This window comes from Rhinoraja longicauda, chromosome 40, assembly GCF_053455715.1.
Source record: "Rhinoraja longicauda isolate Sanriku21f chromosome 40, sRhiLon1.1, whole genome shotgun sequence".
NCBI classification, from domain to species: Eukaryota; Metazoa; Chordata; class Chondrichthyes; order Rajiformes; family Arhynchobatidae; genus Rhinoraja; species Rhinoraja longicauda.
In genome coordinates this window covers 11312354-11328924 of record NC_135992.1, presented here as the reverse complement: position 1 = coordinate 11328924, position 16571 = coordinate 11312354, and the positions used below count along the sequence as shown (strand labels likewise).

Sequence of the window (16571 nt, the reverse complement as noted above, 5' to 3'; positions counted from 1 at the left end):
TGCCTTCTCCCCATACCCCCTGACTCCGCTATCCTTAAGAGCTCTATCCAGCTCTCTCTTGAATGCATTCAGAGAATTGGCCTCCACTGCCTTCCGAGGCAGAGAATTCCACAGATTCACAACTCTCTGACTGAAAACGTTTTTCCTCATCTCAGTTCTAAATGGCCTACCCCTTATTCTTAAACTGTGGCCCCTTGTTCTGGACTCCCCCAACATTGGGAACATGTTTCCTGCCTCTAACGTGTCCAACCCCTTAATAATCTTATACGTTTCGATAAGATCTCCTCTCATCCTTCTAAATTCCAGTGTATACAAGCCTAGTCGCTCCAGTCTTTCAACATATGATAGTCCCGCCATTCCGGGAATTAACCTAGTAAACCAACGCTGCACGCCCTCGATAGTAAGAATATCCTTCCTCAAATTTGGAGACCAAAACTGCACACAGTACTCCAGGTGCGGTCTCACTAGGGCCCTGTACAACTGCAGAAGGACCTCTTTGCTCCTATACTCAACTCCTCTTGTTATGAAGGCCAACATTCCATTGGCTTTCTTCACTGCCTGCTGTACCTGCATGCTTCCTTTCAGTGACTGATGCACTAGGACACCCAGATCTCGTTGTACGTCCCCTGTTCCTAACTTGAGAGAGAAGGAATGGGTGACATTTCTGGCCGAGACCCTTCTCCAGGCCCGTACTAGTCAAGTCCTTCCTCAATTGGCACTGATGAGGACATCTTGGACAATACAGCTCACCCCCTCCATGACACACCGGTCAACCTGAGGAGCACCTTCAGCAACAGACTGGTCCCACCAAGATGCAGCCCAGAACTCCACAGGAGATCCTTCTTCCCTGGGGCTATCAATCTGTACAACTCCTCCCCCTTCTGTCGTGGGCTAGACTGGTTTAGTGGGATATGGACCAAATGCAGGCAGGTGGGACTAGTGTGGATGGGACACGTTGGCCGGTGTGGGCAAGTTGGGTCAAAGAGGGTGGAGGGTGAATTCTCCACTTATCTCCTTTAGGATCTGCTTTAATATATGGACTGTCAGCATCAATTTCTGTTTAATAATATTGGGTGAAATACTTTAAGGCATTTTAATATATTAAATCTGTGTGAATTTGTGCGTCCTGTTGGTTTTTATTTTCTGACTGGCAAATGAAATTCCTCGTATGTTGCAAAACACACTTGGCTAATAAAGTATGATTGTGATCGTGATTGTTATCTATGCAAATTGATATTTGAAACTTTTATTTAATTGCAGGAAGCAACATGATCCGAAACTTTCCCCAATGTACAGCCTTCCCAAAGCGTTCAAGTAGGTGGTAATATTCCCTGTTCCCCATGATCCTGATATTGTCGCGCTTCACTGACTATATTTGAATCGTTATATAAATGGACAGAACTGCCCCACTAGTGAAAAGTTCTAAATATTGGCAAAGCAAATTTTCATTAGATTGTTAGAGAGAAGTTTTTCGAAGTTTGTGCAAGTACATAGCTCCCTGAAAGTGGTTCCACAAGTAGGACTGGGTAGTGGAGAAGGTGTTTGGCAGGCTGGCCTTCATTAGTAAGGGCGGTGGGTATGGGAGTTGGGACGTTAAGTTGCAGATGTGCAAGTCAGGGGTGGCACGGTGGTGCCAGGGTAGAATCACTGCCTGACAGCATGCGTGAGGCTGCACTTACAACATAGAACAGCTGTTATCAGGCAACTGAACCATCGTACCAACTACTAGAGAGCCGTCCTGAACTACTATCCACCTCAGTGGAGACCCTCGGGCTCTCTTTGATCGGATTTATCGGCTTTATCTCGGACTAAACGTTATTCACGTTATTCCCTTCATCACGTGTCTGTACACTGCGGACGGCTCGATTGTAATCATGTCTTGTCTTTCTGCTGACTGGTTCGCACGCAACAAAAGCTTTTCACTGTACCTCGGCACACGTGACAATAAACTAAACTCGAAGGTCAGCACTGGAGGAGGCCCTTCGCCCACGGTGTCTGTGCCGAACATGATGCCAAGATGAATCCTTATTTCCTTGACCGTAATCCGTATCCCTCCATCCCCTGCATCATCGTGCGCCTTTCAAAGTCTGGTATCTACTTCCACCAACTGCCCTGACGATGTGTTCCAGGCACTCTGCACTCTCTGTGTTGGAACATTTGGAACATTACGTTCAGTTTTAGCTGAAACTAGGGGTAGATGGAGTCAGTGGAAAGGAGGCTGTTTTATAAAAGAGCACAAAATAATTTTTTTGCTCTGTGTTTTGTTCACCAGCCCCATCCCTGTGAGTGACTACAAGAGTTACTACCAGCGTAAGCACGCTGACACAGACATTGGCTTTGCTGAGGAATATCAGGTGGGTACATTTTGTTTAAGTGCTTACTGTGAGCACGTGAGGTCATAAGGTCATAAGTGATAGGAGTAGAATGAGGCCACTCGGCCCATCAAGTCTACACCGCCATTCAATCATGGCTGATCTAACTCTCCCTCCTAACCCCATTCTCCTGCCTTCTCCTCATAACCTCTGACACCTGTACTAATCAAGAATCTATCTATCTCTGCCTGAAAAATATCCATTAACTTGGCCTCCACAGCCTTCTGTGGCAAAGAATTCCACAGATTCACCACCGTCTAAATAAATTTCTCATCTCATTCCTAAATGAGCGTCCTTTAATTCTGAGGCTATGACCTCTAGTTCTTCTCCCCATCACCTCTGACACCTGTACTAATCAAGGTCTTCCTTAACTAGATTTAGTTTTAGAGATACAGCGCGCAAACAGGCCCTTCGGCCCAACGAGTCCGCACCGACCAGCGATCCCCGCACACTAACACTATCCCACACCAGGGAACATTGTTTACATTTATACCAAGACAATCAACCTACAAACCTGAACGTCTTGGGAGTGTGGGAGGAAACCGAAGATCTCGGAGACGACCCACGCAGGTCAAGGGGAGAACGTACAAACTCCGTACAGGCAGCACCCGAGGCCAGGATGGAACCCAGGTCCCTGGCGCTGTGAGCGCTGTAAGGTAGCAACTCTACCGCTGCGCCACCGCGCTAAAAGGAGGCGATACATCGCTGCGGGAGGGAGAAAGTACTATTTTGGACATGGACGCACCATTGCACCGGTGAACAATGCAAGTGCACATCCAGTGAACAAGGACAGACAATAGACAATAGACAATAGGTGCAGGAGGAGGCCATTCGGCCCTTCGAGCCAATTCAATGTGATCATGGCTGATCATTCTCAATCAGTACCCCGTTCCTGCCTTCTCCCCATACCCCCTGACTCCGCTATCCTTAATAATAATAATAATAATATATTTATTTTATATAGCGCCTTAACACATGCACAAAGCGCTTTACAAATACAATTAACATAGAAACAAACAGACAAACAGACAAACTATCCTGACGGAAAAGCGGCGAATACTCAACGCCAGCGTCCTCTCACGTCAGGGTCCGGCAGTAGACATTAAAGAACACAAGACACACAGATACAATTTTTTACACAAAACAGCCATCACAGTGATTGCTCTAGGCATACCCTCACTGTGATGGAAGGCAAAGTCTTATCTCCTCCTCGTTCTTCTCCCGTGGCGCCACGAGGCGATCGAGGCTCCCAACCCCTTGAAGCCCCCACCGGGCGATGGAAAGTCCCAGGGTCGAGCCGAGCAGGCCGAAGAAAGTCCTGAGCCCCCACCGGGCGATGGAAAATGCCGCGGCCGAGCCACGCAGGGCGATGAGAGTCCTGAGCCCCCACCGGGCGATGTAAAGTGCCGCGGCCAGGCCACGCAGGGTGATGAAGGGCCTACGGGCGGGTTGATCGTGCCTCGTGCTTCGGGGCGGTCGAAGCTGCTACGGCTGGAGCTCCCAAAAGCCGGTCGCCAGCCAGGGACCTGCGAACTCCCGATGTTGCGGTCTGCAGGGCCCACGGCCGAAGCCTCCGAGATGGTAAGTCCAGGCCCTGCGACCGGAGTCTTCAAGGTTGATCCCAGCTGGAGGCCGCCGACTCCACGATGTTAGGCCGTTGCGCGAACGGAGATACGACACGGTAAAGGTCGCATCTCCGTTGAGGAGGAGATTTAAAAAAAGGTTTCCCCCAACCCCCCCACCACCCCCCTACATACACAGAATTAAAAATAAAACAAAACGTACATTTAACAACGACAATGACAAAAAAACACAAAAAAAAACGGAGAGACTGCCGGTGAGCCGCAGCTGCAGAACACAGCCACGCCCCTTAAGAGCTCTATCCAGCTCTCTCTTGAATGCATTCAGAGAATTGGCCTCCACTGCCTTCTGAGGCAGAGAATTCCACAGATTCACAACTCTCTGACTGAAAATGTTTTTCCTCATCTCAGTTCTAAATGGCCTACCCCTTATTCTTAAACTGTGGCCCCTTGTTCTGGACTCCCCCAACATTGAGAACATGTTTCCTGCCTCTAACGTGTCCAACCCCTTAATAATCTTATACGTTTCTATGATCTCCTCTCATCCTTCTAAATTCCAGTGTATACAAGCCTAGTCGCTCCAGTCTTTCAACATATGATAGTCCCGCCATTCCGGGAATTAACCTGGACAGCTTGTTCCAGCAGTTTTCTTGGAATTGTTTCATTCTGTAGAATGGAAAAACTAGAATTAAAAAAAAATGTTTTGCAATCTGAAAACAAGTGAGTATTTTGAAGAGGTAACCCAGAAAATTGATGAGGGCAGTGCGGTAGAGATGTTGGACTTCAGCAAAGCCTGAGACAAGGTGTGGGATGCAACGACATTAGTGACAACTTACAGACGCACATTCACCTTCTGACCTGCAAGTCTTCAGGATGAGGGAGGAAACTGGAGCATAGAAACATGGAAACAGAGAAAGTAGGTGCAGGAGGAGGCCATTCGGCCCTTCGAGCCAGCACCGCCATTCAATATACAGCTTTTCACTGCACCTCGGTACACAGGACAATAAACTCAACTGAAGTGAACTGAAACAGGCAGGGTTACGTGATTGGATATTTAAGAACTCATGTTCCAACCAATCCCCAAATTGTCAAGTTTCACCAGAGAACTTGAGCAGGCCTAGTACACGGTTTATCCTGGCACGATGCTGCACACAGTGTTGGGCCTAGAGTGGATTTCTAATAATGTCATGCTGTGCAATAGATCTCCATTCTGTTTTCGTCACTGACGAACGATCTCTCTTCACAGAATGCTGGAGTAACTCAGCGGGTCAGGCAGCATCTCAGGAGAGAAGGAATGGGTGACCTTTCGGGTCGAGACCCTTCTTCAGACTGATGTCAGGGGGGCGGGACAAAGGAAGGATATAGGTGGAGACAGGAAGATAGAGGGAGAACATCATCTGAAGAAGGGTCTCGACCCGAAACGTCACCCATTCCTTCTCTCCTGAGATGCTGCCTGACCTGCTGAGTTACTCCAGCATTTTGTGAATAAATACCTTTGATTTATACCAGCATCTGCAGTTATTTTCTTACACTTCTTAAACAATCTCTCTTCCATTCATTGCAGTGTCTGGCAAATTTGAAGACAGACCAACCAAAAGAAGCTTTCCAACTCGCAGATAACAAAGCCAAGAACCGATACACTAACATCTTCCCATGTGAGTACTGACTTTGCCATTTAGTCTAGTTTAGTTTAGTGTGGAGATACAGCGTGGAAACAGGCCCTTCGGCCCAACACGTCTGCACCGACCAGCGATCCCCGCATATTAACACTATCCTGCACACACTAGAGACAATTCACACTTGTACCAAGTATACAAACCCAAGCCAATTAACCTACAAACCTGCAGGTGTGGGAGGAAACCGCAGATCTGGGTTCGATTCCGACTACGGGCGCTGTCTGTACGGAGTTTGCACGTTCTCCCCGTGACCTGCGTGGGTTTTCTCCGAGATCTTCGGTTTCCTCCCACACTCCAAAGACGTGCAGGTTTGTAGGTTAATTGGCTTGGTAAATGTAAATAGAATTGTCCCTAGTGGGTGTAGGACAGTGTTGTTGTGCGGGGATCGCTGGTCGGCGCGGACCTGGTGGGCCGAAAGGGCCTGTTTCCGCCCTGTATCTCTAAACTAAACTAAACTAAACTATCTCGGAGAAAACCCACGCAGTTCCCGGGGAGAAGGTCCAAACTCCGTACAGACAGCACCCATAGTCGGGGTCGAACAAGGGTCTCTGGTGCTTCAAGCGCCATAAGGCAGCAACTCTACCCCTGCGCCCAACATTTACTAAGTAACTCTGAAGATCTCTGCAATTGCCCTTTTCCTCCCTTCCACCTGCTTCTCTCCTCCCGTGTGGACAGGCCAGCAGGTTTCTACACAGTCATCCCAGTTGCTAAACACTTCTCCTTCCCATTCCCACACTGACCTTTCTGTCCTGGGCCTCCTCCATTGTCAGAGTGAGGCTAAACGCAAATTGGAGGAACAGCATCTCATATTTTGCTTGGGCAGCTTACAGCCCAATGGAACGAGCTTTGATTTCTCTAACTTCAAGTAACCCCGGCATTCCCTCTCTCTCCATCCCTCCCCCACCCAAGTCGCACCAGCTTCTCGTTCTCACCCGACAAACAGCTCACAAAGGCATGTGTCCTTTATCATCGTTACTTTTTTGCATATCTTTCATTCATTGTTCTTTATCTCTCTATATCATTGTCTACATCTCTCGTTTCCCTTTCCCACGACTATCAGTCTGAGGAAGGGTCTCGACCCGAAACGTCACCCATTCCTTCTCTCCAGAGATGCTGCCTGACCCGCTGAGTTACTCCAGCATTTTGTGTCCATCTTCAGACATATTAGCAACCCTCTACACCAGTCTGTGGTTCCTCCTTGCTTTAAGAAGACTACTAACAAGACTAACAATATTAATATTTAAGACAGACAGCACTGGAGGCCAAGTCAGTGGATATTTTTAAGGCAGAGATAGCTAGATTCTTGATTAGTACGGGTGTCAGGGGTTATGGGGAGAAGGCAGGAGAATAGGGTTAGGAGGGAGAGATAGATCAGCCAGGATTGAATGGCGGAGTAGACTTGATGGGCCGAATGGCCTAATTCTGCTCCTAGCACTTTTGAACTTATGAACAAACTCCACACAGACAGCACTGGAGGTCCAGATTGAATCAGGTTGGTTGAAGTTGTGAGGTGGTAGCTCTATGCCACTACACCACCCATTAGATACGGATACATTCAATGGATGTGCACAGAACTGGGAAGGTTAGAATTTATTGTCCATTTTAATTGCTCTTAAACACACTGGTTTGCTGGGGCTATTCCTGAGGGCAGTAAATCATTTGTAGGAAAGAACTGCAGATGCTGGTTTAAATCGAAGATGGACACAAAATGCTGGGGGGAAATGAAGGAATGGGTGACGTTTTGGGTCGAGACCCTTCAGTCTGAAGAAGGATCTCGGCCCGAAACGTCACCCATTCCTTCTCTCCAGAGATGCTGCCTGTCCCGCTGAGTTACTCCAGCATTCTGTGTCTAACAGCAGTAAATCAGGAATCAATTTAGTGAGCAAAATTTAACGTCTTGAAGCATATTCATGAGCCAGGTGGGCCTTTACAGCAATCCAGTGATTTCAAGGTCACAGTTCTTGATATGTATGAAGGAACTGCTGATGCTGGTTGAAACCGATAGACACAAAAAGCTGGAGTAACTCAGTGGCCAGGCAGCATCTCTGGCGAGAAGGAAAAGGTGACGTTTCGGGTCGAGACCCTTCTTCAGACGTGACCTATTCCTTCTCTCCAGAGATGCTGCCTGACCCGCTGAGTTACTCTGGCTTTTTGTGTCTCATCACAATTGTTGATGTTTGCATCTATTCCAGATATATTTAACAGAACTTAAGTTCATCATCTGTGGTAGTTAAGTTCTCTTTTCCAAATCCTGACATCAGGAGGCGAATCGGGTAGAGCAGCTTCTGCTGTTTCCACAGCAAAGATATTATGATATAGAGGAGAAGGAAGGACCATTGACTGGGTCTGAGGGGCTAAATGGCCAACCACTGGTTCTGAGTCCAGTTTAGTTTATTGTCACGTGTACTGAGGTACAGTGAAAAACCTTTGTTGCGTGCTACCCAATACATGATTACAATCGAGCCATTTACAGTGTATTGATACGTGATAAGGGAATAACGTTTAGTGCAAGGTAAAGCCAGCAAAGTCCGATCCAGGATAGTCCGTGGGTCACTGCTCTCTGGTTGTGGTAGGATGGTTCAGTTGCCTGATAACAGCTGGGAAGAAACTGTCCCTGAATCTGGAGCTGTGTGTTTTCGCACTCCTGTACCTTTTGCCCGATGGGAGAGGGGAGAAGAGGGAGTGGCCAGGGTGGCAGGGATAATGTCGCTGTGTTGCGGTTGGCGGGTGACAAAGGTGAGTTCTACCTAGTCGGTGCATAAGACGGCTTCTCGTTCCAATGACGTTATTTTTGCTTCTCTCTTGCCTCTTTCAGACGATGCCACCAGAGTTAAACTTGCTCATCAGCCTGATAGAAGCTCTTCTGACTACATCAATGCAAGCTACATGCCTGTGAGTTTTCACACACAGAAGGCTCTCTTCTGTAATAGTAGAAACCACCACCACAAACATTCATAACAGAAAGATCTGCCATACAGTGTTTACCTGCCCCACCCAAGATGCACCAGCTTCTCGTTTCCACCCAACAAACAACAAACAACTAACCTGTGTCCTTTATCATCGTTACTTTTTTGCATATCTTTCATTCATTGTTCTTTATCTCTCTACATCATCGTCTATATCTCTCACTTCCCTTATCCCTTACTAGTCTGAAAGAAGGAACGGGTGAAGCTTCAGGGTGAGACCCTTCTTCAGAGTCTGAAGAAAGGTCTCGACCCGAAACGTCACCCATTCCTTCTCTCCAGAGATGCTGCCTGTCCCGCTGAGTTACTCCAGCTTTTTGTGTCTGTCTTTGGTTTAACACCTGCACCTGCAGTTCCTTCCTGCACGTAACTACAGCTGAATTCCTTATTTCTATAACCGATTAAATGTGCCGGCACTGGAGCTCGCTTTTCAACTCCCATCTTCAGATCACGTCCAGGCCTTTGGTCACCTGTCAATAACTCAGCTTCTTATTGCGGGCGGTCACGGTGGCGCAGCGGTAGAGTTGCTGCATTGCAGCGAATGCAGCGCTGGAGACCCGGGTTCAATCCCGACTACGGGTGCTGCCTGTACGGAGTTTGCACGTTCTCCCCGTGACCTGCGTGGGTTTTCTCCGAGATCTTCGGTTTCCTCCCACCCTCCAGAGACGTACAAGGTTTGTAGGTTAATTGGCTTGGTAAATGTAAAAATTGTCCCTGGTGGGTGTAGGATCGTGTTAGTGTGCGGGGATGGCTGGTCGGCGCGGACCCGGTGGGCCGAAGGGCCTGTTTCCGCGCTGTATCTCTAAACCTATTCCCATGTATCACAAAATGCTGGAGTAACTCAGCGGGTCAGGCAGCATCTAGGAGAGAAGGAATGGGTGACGTTTCGGGTCGAGACCCTTCTTCAGACTGACTACTAAATTTACACCCAGTTCATTTACAAAAGCAAAACCTTCTTGATGCTGGAAATGCAAACTAAAATGGAAATCAGTGGAAAGTACCAAACTAACCAGGCAACAAATGGTTAAGGTGGTTCTGAATCGGTGAGTCACAGTGACGTACAGCTCTAGTCCTTCAGCACTGCCACCCATTTACAATAATCCGACATGAATCTTCCATTTTATTCTCGCCACATTCTCATCAACTTCCTCCATATTCCACCACTCCCACTCGCTGAGGGACATTTACAGCAGCCAATTAACCTACGGACCCAATTCTGACAAAGAGCCTTTTGCGTGAAAAAAAGTTAACCCTCTCTTGTGTAGGGAAGGAACTGCAGATGCCGTCTCCAACCAAAGATGGACACCAAAAGCTGACGTGACTCAGCAGAGGGACGGGCAGCATCTCAGGAGAGAAGGAATGGGTGACGTTATGGGTCGAGACCTTTCTTCAGCCTCTAAAGAAGGGTCTCGACACGAAACGTCGCCCATTCCTTCTTCAGACCCCGTAAGGGGAAAGGGAAGTGAGAGATATAGACAATGATGTCGAGAGATAAAGAACAAAAGGATGAAAGATTTGCAAAAAAGTGAGGATGATAAAGGAAACAGGCCTTTGTTAGCTGTGTGTTGGGTGGAAACGAGAAGCTGGTGTGACTTGGGTGGGGGAGGGATGGAGAGAGAGAGGGAATGCCGGGGTTAAATCTCTCCTCCTGCACTTGCATCCTGACCTGCTGAGTGTTTCCAGCGTTTTCTGTTTTTGGTTTAACCTGTCATCCTGCATGTTTTGGGATATTAGAGGGAACTGGAGCACTCAGGGGGAAACCTATGGCTTCACTGGAAGAGCAGGGCGGCGCGGTGGCGCAGCGGTAGAGTTGCTGCCTTGCAGCGCCAGAGACCCAGGTTCGATCCCGACTACGGGTGCTGCCTGCACGGAGTTTGCACGTTCTCCCCGTGACCCGCGTGGGGAGTTTTCTCCGGGTGCTCCGGTTTCCTCCCTCACTCCAAAGACGTGCAGGTTTGTAGGTTAACTGGCTTTCTCTTCAGTGTTTCCCTGCTCATTTCTCACAGGGTTACCGTCTCAATAAGGCCTTCATTGCTGCCCAGGGACCCCTGCCCAACACGGTGGAGGACTTCTGGCGCATGGTTTGGGAGCAGAAGACCAAGGTCATCGTCATGCTGACCAACTGTGTGGAACTAAATCGGGTAAGTCATTGATTCTAGCTTTCACAAGCTCACAGGTTTATAAGTGATAGGGGCAGGATTAGGCCATTCGGCCCACCAAGTCTACTCCGCCATTCAATCATGGCTGATCTATTTTCTCTCCCTCCCAACCCCATTCTGGAGCGACTAGGCTTGTATACACTGGAATTTAGAAGGATGAGAGGAGATCTTATCGAAACGTATAAGATGATTAAGGGGTTGGACACGTTAGAGGCAGGAAACATATTCCCAATGTTGGGGGAGTCCAGAACAAGGGGCCACAGTTTAAGAATAAGAGGTAGGCCATTTAGAACTGAGATGAGGAAAACCTTTTTCAGTCAGAGAGTTGTGAATCTGTGGAATTCTCTGCCTCAGAAGGCAGTGGAGGCCAATTCTCTGAATGCATTCATGAGAGAGCTAGATAGAGCTCTTAAGGATAGCGGAGTCAGGGGGTATGGGGAGAAAGCAGGAACGGGGTACTGATTGAGAATGATCAGCCATGATCACATTGAATGGCGGTGCTGGCTCGAAGGGCCGAATGGCCTCCTCCTGCACCTATTGTCTATTTTCTATTGTCTATTCTCCTGCCTTCTCCCATGTAACCCCTGACACCCGTACCAGTCAAGAATCAAACAGGCAGCCAGCATCGTCAGATACCCACACCACCCTGGCCACACTCTCACTTCACTCCTGCCTTCGGGAAGAAGATACAGGAGCCTGAAAACTGTATCGCCCAGGATCCAGGAGCAGCTTCTCCCCTACAGCCATCAGTCTGAAGAAGGGTCTCGACCCGAAACGTCGCCCATTCCTTCTCTCCAGAGATGCTGCCCGTCCCGCTGAGTTACTCCAGCATTTTGTGTCTATCTTCATTTTGAACCAGCATCTGCAGTTATTTTCCTACACATCAAGGAAATGTAGAATGGTTCATTGTTGGCTGAGGGCCAGGAGGCACACAATCAGCAACATTAACCCAGAGGACAGTGAAACCCGTCGGAGAACCAGGGTGGGGAGGGGACGATGAGAGGGAATGCCGGGGTCACTTGAAGTTGGAGAAGTCAGTGTTCATACCGCTGGGGTGTGAGCTGCCCAAGCGAAATATGAGGTGCTGTTCCTCCAGTTCGCTTTGAGCCTCACTCTGAACATGGAGGAGGCCCAGGACAGAAAGGTCATTGTGGGAATGGGAGGGGGAGTTAAAATGTTTAATAACCAGGAGATCGCGTAGGCCCAGGCAGACCGAGCGGGGGTGTTCAGCGAAACGATCGCCGAGCCTGCGCTCGGTCTCGCCGAGATATAAGAATCCACACCTGGATCAGCGGATACAGGGGATAACAATAGACAATAGACAATAGGTGCAGGAGTAGGCCATTCGGCCCTTCGAGCCAGCACCGCCATTCAATGTGATCATGGCTGATCATTCTCAATCAGTACCCCATTCCTGCTTTCTCCCCATACCCCCTGACTCCGCTATCCTTAAGAGCTCTATCTAGCTCTCTCTTGAATGTATTCAGAGAATTGGCCTCCACTGCCCTCTGAGGCAGAGAATTCCACAGATTCACAACTCTCTGACTGAAAAAGTTTTTCCTCATCTCTGTTCTAAATGGCCTACCCCTTATTCATAAACTGTGGCCCCTGGTTCTGGACTCCCCCAACATTGGGAACATGTTTCCTGCCTCTAATGTGTCCAACCCCTTAATAATCTTATACGTTTCGATAAAATCCCCTCTCATCCTTCTAAATTCCAGTTTGGAGGAGGTGCAGGTGAACCTCTGCCTCACCTGGAAGGACTGTGGGGGTCCTTGGGCAGAGTCAAGGGGGGGGAGGTGTGGGTACTTTGTTACTACGTTACTTTTTTCTACAAGTGGTAGTTCTACTCAATAACCAATGTCTGTAGTCTCCTTTTTGCTCTGGTTTATTTTCACCCACACGTTTAGACCGTAATGTTGTATCCTTATTGTTTTGATGTGTTTATACTTTATTCTTAATTGTTAACTGTATGTTTGTGTTGTCATTTGTGAGCGGAGCACCAAGGCACATTCCTTGTATATGCACATACTTGGCCAATAAACTTATTCATTCATTCATATAGAAACATAGAAAATAGGTGCTGAAGGAGGCCATTCGGCCCTTTGAGCCAGCACCGCCATTCATTGTGATCATGGCTGATCGTCCCCAATCAATAACCCGTGCCTGCCTTCTCCCCATATCCCTTGATTCCACTAGCCCCTAGAGCTCTATCTAACTCTCTCTTAAATCCATCCAGTGATTTGGCCTCCACTGCCCTCTGTGGCAGAGAATTCCACACATTCACAACTCTCTGGGTGAAAAAGTTTCTTCTCACCTCAGTTTTAAATGGCCTCCCCTTTATTCCAAGACGGTGTGGCCCCTGGTGCTGGACTCCCCCAACATTGGGAGCATTCATTCATTCATTCATTCTTCGTCTGGGACCCTCGTCAAGCTTGTTGTCATTTGGTTCCAGGTGAAATGTGAACACTACTGGCCAAAGAACCTGGCATCCTGCCTCTATGGGGACTTTGCAGTGAACATCATTTCAGAAGAGATCTTACCTGAGTGGACAGTCAGGAAATTCAACGTCAAAAAGGTGAGCAATGATGTGGACATCAGTGGGGAAGTGGGTGATCAGTGACTCAATACATCATCATTGAATCTAAAACGACTCAGGAACAGCAACAAGAAATATCCCGACATCAGCTCAAGCGGTTACGATCAACGCAATCTTTTACAGGGGTGTCAATCTGCTCAAGCACCGGTTCCCAAAAATGTAATAAACCTGGTTCATATTTACAGGGATCATAACTTCGGGGAACCTCCAGAGATGCTGCCCGTCCCGCTGAGTTACTCCAGCAATTTGTGTCTATCTTCGGTCTAAACCTAGCGAGGGTTGCCAACTTCCACACTCCCAAATACGGGACAAAGGGTGATGTCACCGTCCCCCCCCCCCCCCACGTGACCTCACCCAGCCAGCGGCCACGTGCTCCCGCTCCACCAATGGCGGCCGCCATTGGTGGAGCGGGAGCGCGTGGCCGCCGGCTGGATGAGGTCACGAAGGCGCGGGGGGCGGTGACGTCGCCCGTTGTCCCTTATTTGGGAGTGAGGAAGTTGGCAACCCTACTAATATGGGACAAGGGGCGGTCCCGTATGGGACAAACTAATTCAGCCCAAAATACGGGATGTCCCGGCTGATACGGGACAGGTGGCACTTCCCCAAAACCGGCATCTGCAGTTCCTTCCCACACACTTCGGGGAACCTCCATAGATGCTGCCATTCCCGCTGAGTTACTCCAGCATTTAGTGTCTGTCTTCGGTCTGACCCAGCGTCTCCAGTTCCTTCCTGCACGCACTTCGGGGAACCTGTTCCATTGACTTACCTTTAACACACTCTGCACAGAGGGCGGGTGTGGAGACGGTGTTTCCACTGGCGTGGGACCAGAGGGCACAGCCTCACGATAACAGGACAATAGACAATAGACAATAGGTAATAGGTGCAGGAGTAGGCCATTCGGCCCTTCGAGCCAGCACCGCCATTCAATGTGATCATGGCTGATCATTCTCAATCAGTACCCCGTTCCTGCCTTCTCCCCATACCCCCTGACTCCGCTATCCTTAAGAGCTCTATCCAGCTCTCTCTTGAATGCATTCAGAGAATTGGCCTCCACTGCCTTCTCAGGCAGAAAATTCCACAGATTCACAACTCTGACTGAAAAAGTTTTTCCTCATCTCAGTTCTAAATGGCCTACCCCTTATTCTTAAACTGTGGCCCCTTGTTCTGGACTCCCCCAACATTGGGAACATGTTTCCTGCCTCTAACGTGTCCAACCCCTTAATAATCTTATAACTTTCGATAAGATCTCCTCTCATCCTTCTAAATTCCAGTGTATACAAGCCTAGTCGCTCCAGTCTTTCAACATATGATAGTCCCGCCATTCCGGGAATTAACCTAGTAAACCTATGCTGCATGCCCTCAATAGCAAGAATATCCATCCTCAAATTTGGAGACCAAAACTGCACACAGTACTCCAGGTGCGGTCTCACTAGGACCCTGTACAACTGCAGAAGGACCTCTTTGCTCCTATACTCAACTCCTCTTGTTATGAAGGCCAACATTCCATTGGCTTTCTTCACTGCCTGCTGTACCTGCATGCTTCCTTTCAGTGACTGATGCACTAGGACACCCAGATCTCGTTGTACGTCCCCTGTTCCTAACCTGACACCATTCAGATAATACTCTGCCTTCCTATTCTTACCACCAAAGTGGATAACCTCACACTTATCCACATTAAACTGCATCTGCCATGCATCCGCCCACTCACACAACCTGTCCAAGTCACCCTGCAACCTCATAGCATCTTCCTCACAGTTCACACTACCACCCAGCTTTGTATCATCTGCAAATTTGCTAATGGTACTTTTAATTCCTTCATCCAAGTCATTAATGTATATTGTAAATAGCTGCGGTCCCAGCACCGAACCTTGCGGTACCCCACTAGTTACTGCCTGCCATTCTGAAAGGGACCCATTTATCCCCACTCTTTGCCTTCTGTCTGTCAACCAATTTTCTATCCATGTCAGTACCCTACCCCCAATACCATGTGCTCTAATTTTGCCCACTAATCTCCTATGTGGAACCTTGTCAAATGCTTTCTGAAAGTCAAGGTACACCACATCCACCGGCTCTCCCCTGTCAATTTTCCTGGTTACATCCTCAAAGAATTCCAGAAGATTAGTCAAGCATGATTTCCCCTTCGTAAATCCATGCTGACTCGGAACAATCCTGTTACTACTATCCGAATGCTCCGCAATTTCGTCTTTTATAATTGACTCCAGCATCTTCCCCACCACTGATGTCAGACTAACTGGTCTATAATTTCCCGTTTTCTCTCTCCCTCCTTTCTTAAAAAGTGGGACAACATTAGCTACCCTCCAATCCACAGGAACTGATCCTGAATCTATAGAACATTGGAAAATGATCACCAATGCGTCCACAATTTCTAGCGCCACCTCCTTAAGTACTCTGGGATGCAGACCATCAGGCCCTGGGGATTTATCAACCTTCAGTCCCATCAATCTACCCAAAACTTTTTCCTGCCTAATGTGGATTTCCTCCAGTTCCTCTGTCACCCTAGGATCTCTGGCCACTAGAACATCTGGGAGATTGTTTGTATCTTCCTTAGTGAAGACAGATCCAAAGTACCGGTTCAACTCGTCTGCCATTTCCTTGTTTCCCATAATAAATTCCCCTGCTACTGTCTTCAAGGGACCCACATTTGCCTTGACTATTTTTTTCCTCTTCACATACCTAAAAAAGCTTTTACTATCCTCCTTTATATTATTGGCTAGTTTACCCTCGTACCTCATCTTTTCTCCCCGTATTGCCTTTTTAGTCATCTTCTGTTGCTCTTTAAAAGAGTCCCAATCCTCTGGCTTCCCACTCTTCTTTGCTATGTTATACTTCTTCCCTTTTATTTTTATGCTGTCCTTGACTTCCCTTGTCAGCCACGGGTGCCTCTTACTCCCCTTGGAATCTTTCCTCCTCTTTGGGATAAATTGATCCTGCAACTTCTGCATTATTCCCAGGAATACCTGCCATTGCTGTTCCACCATCTTCCCTGCTAGGGCCTCCTTCCAGTCAATTCTGGCCAGCTCCTGCCTCATGCCTCTGTAATCCCCTTTGCTATACTGTAAATACTGACACTACCGAATTTCCCTTCTCCCTCTCAATTTGTAGAGTAAAACTTATCATATTGTGATCACTGCCTCCTAATGGCTCTTTTACCTCGACGTGCCTTTAGAAAGGAGGAGGAAAATCTTTAGCCACAGAGTGGTG

At 48.1% G+C, this 16571-nt stretch overlaps 1 protein-coding gene across 1 annotated transcript in view; it reads left to right on the top strand.

Moving 5' to 3' along the window:
• LOC144611341 (receptor-type tyrosine-protein phosphatase H-like) overlaps positions 1 to 16571 on the top strand; it is a 56592-nt gene that overhangs the window by 35627 nt on the left and 4394 nt on the right. Inside the window, exons 15-20 of the mRNA XM_078430400.1 lie at positions 1261 to 1314; positions 2273 to 2354; positions 5517 to 5607; positions 8444 to 8520; positions 10598 to 10732; positions 13206 to 13328. Of these exons, the coding sequence (XP_078286526.1) occupies positions 1261 to 1314; positions 2273 to 2354; positions 5517 to 5607; positions 8444 to 8520; positions 10598 to 10732; positions 13206 to 13328 (562 nt within the window). The remainder of the gene's footprint in view (positions 1 to 1260; positions 1315 to 2272; positions 2355 to 5516; positions 5608 to 8443; positions 8521 to 10597; positions 10733 to 13205; positions 13329 to 16571) is intronic.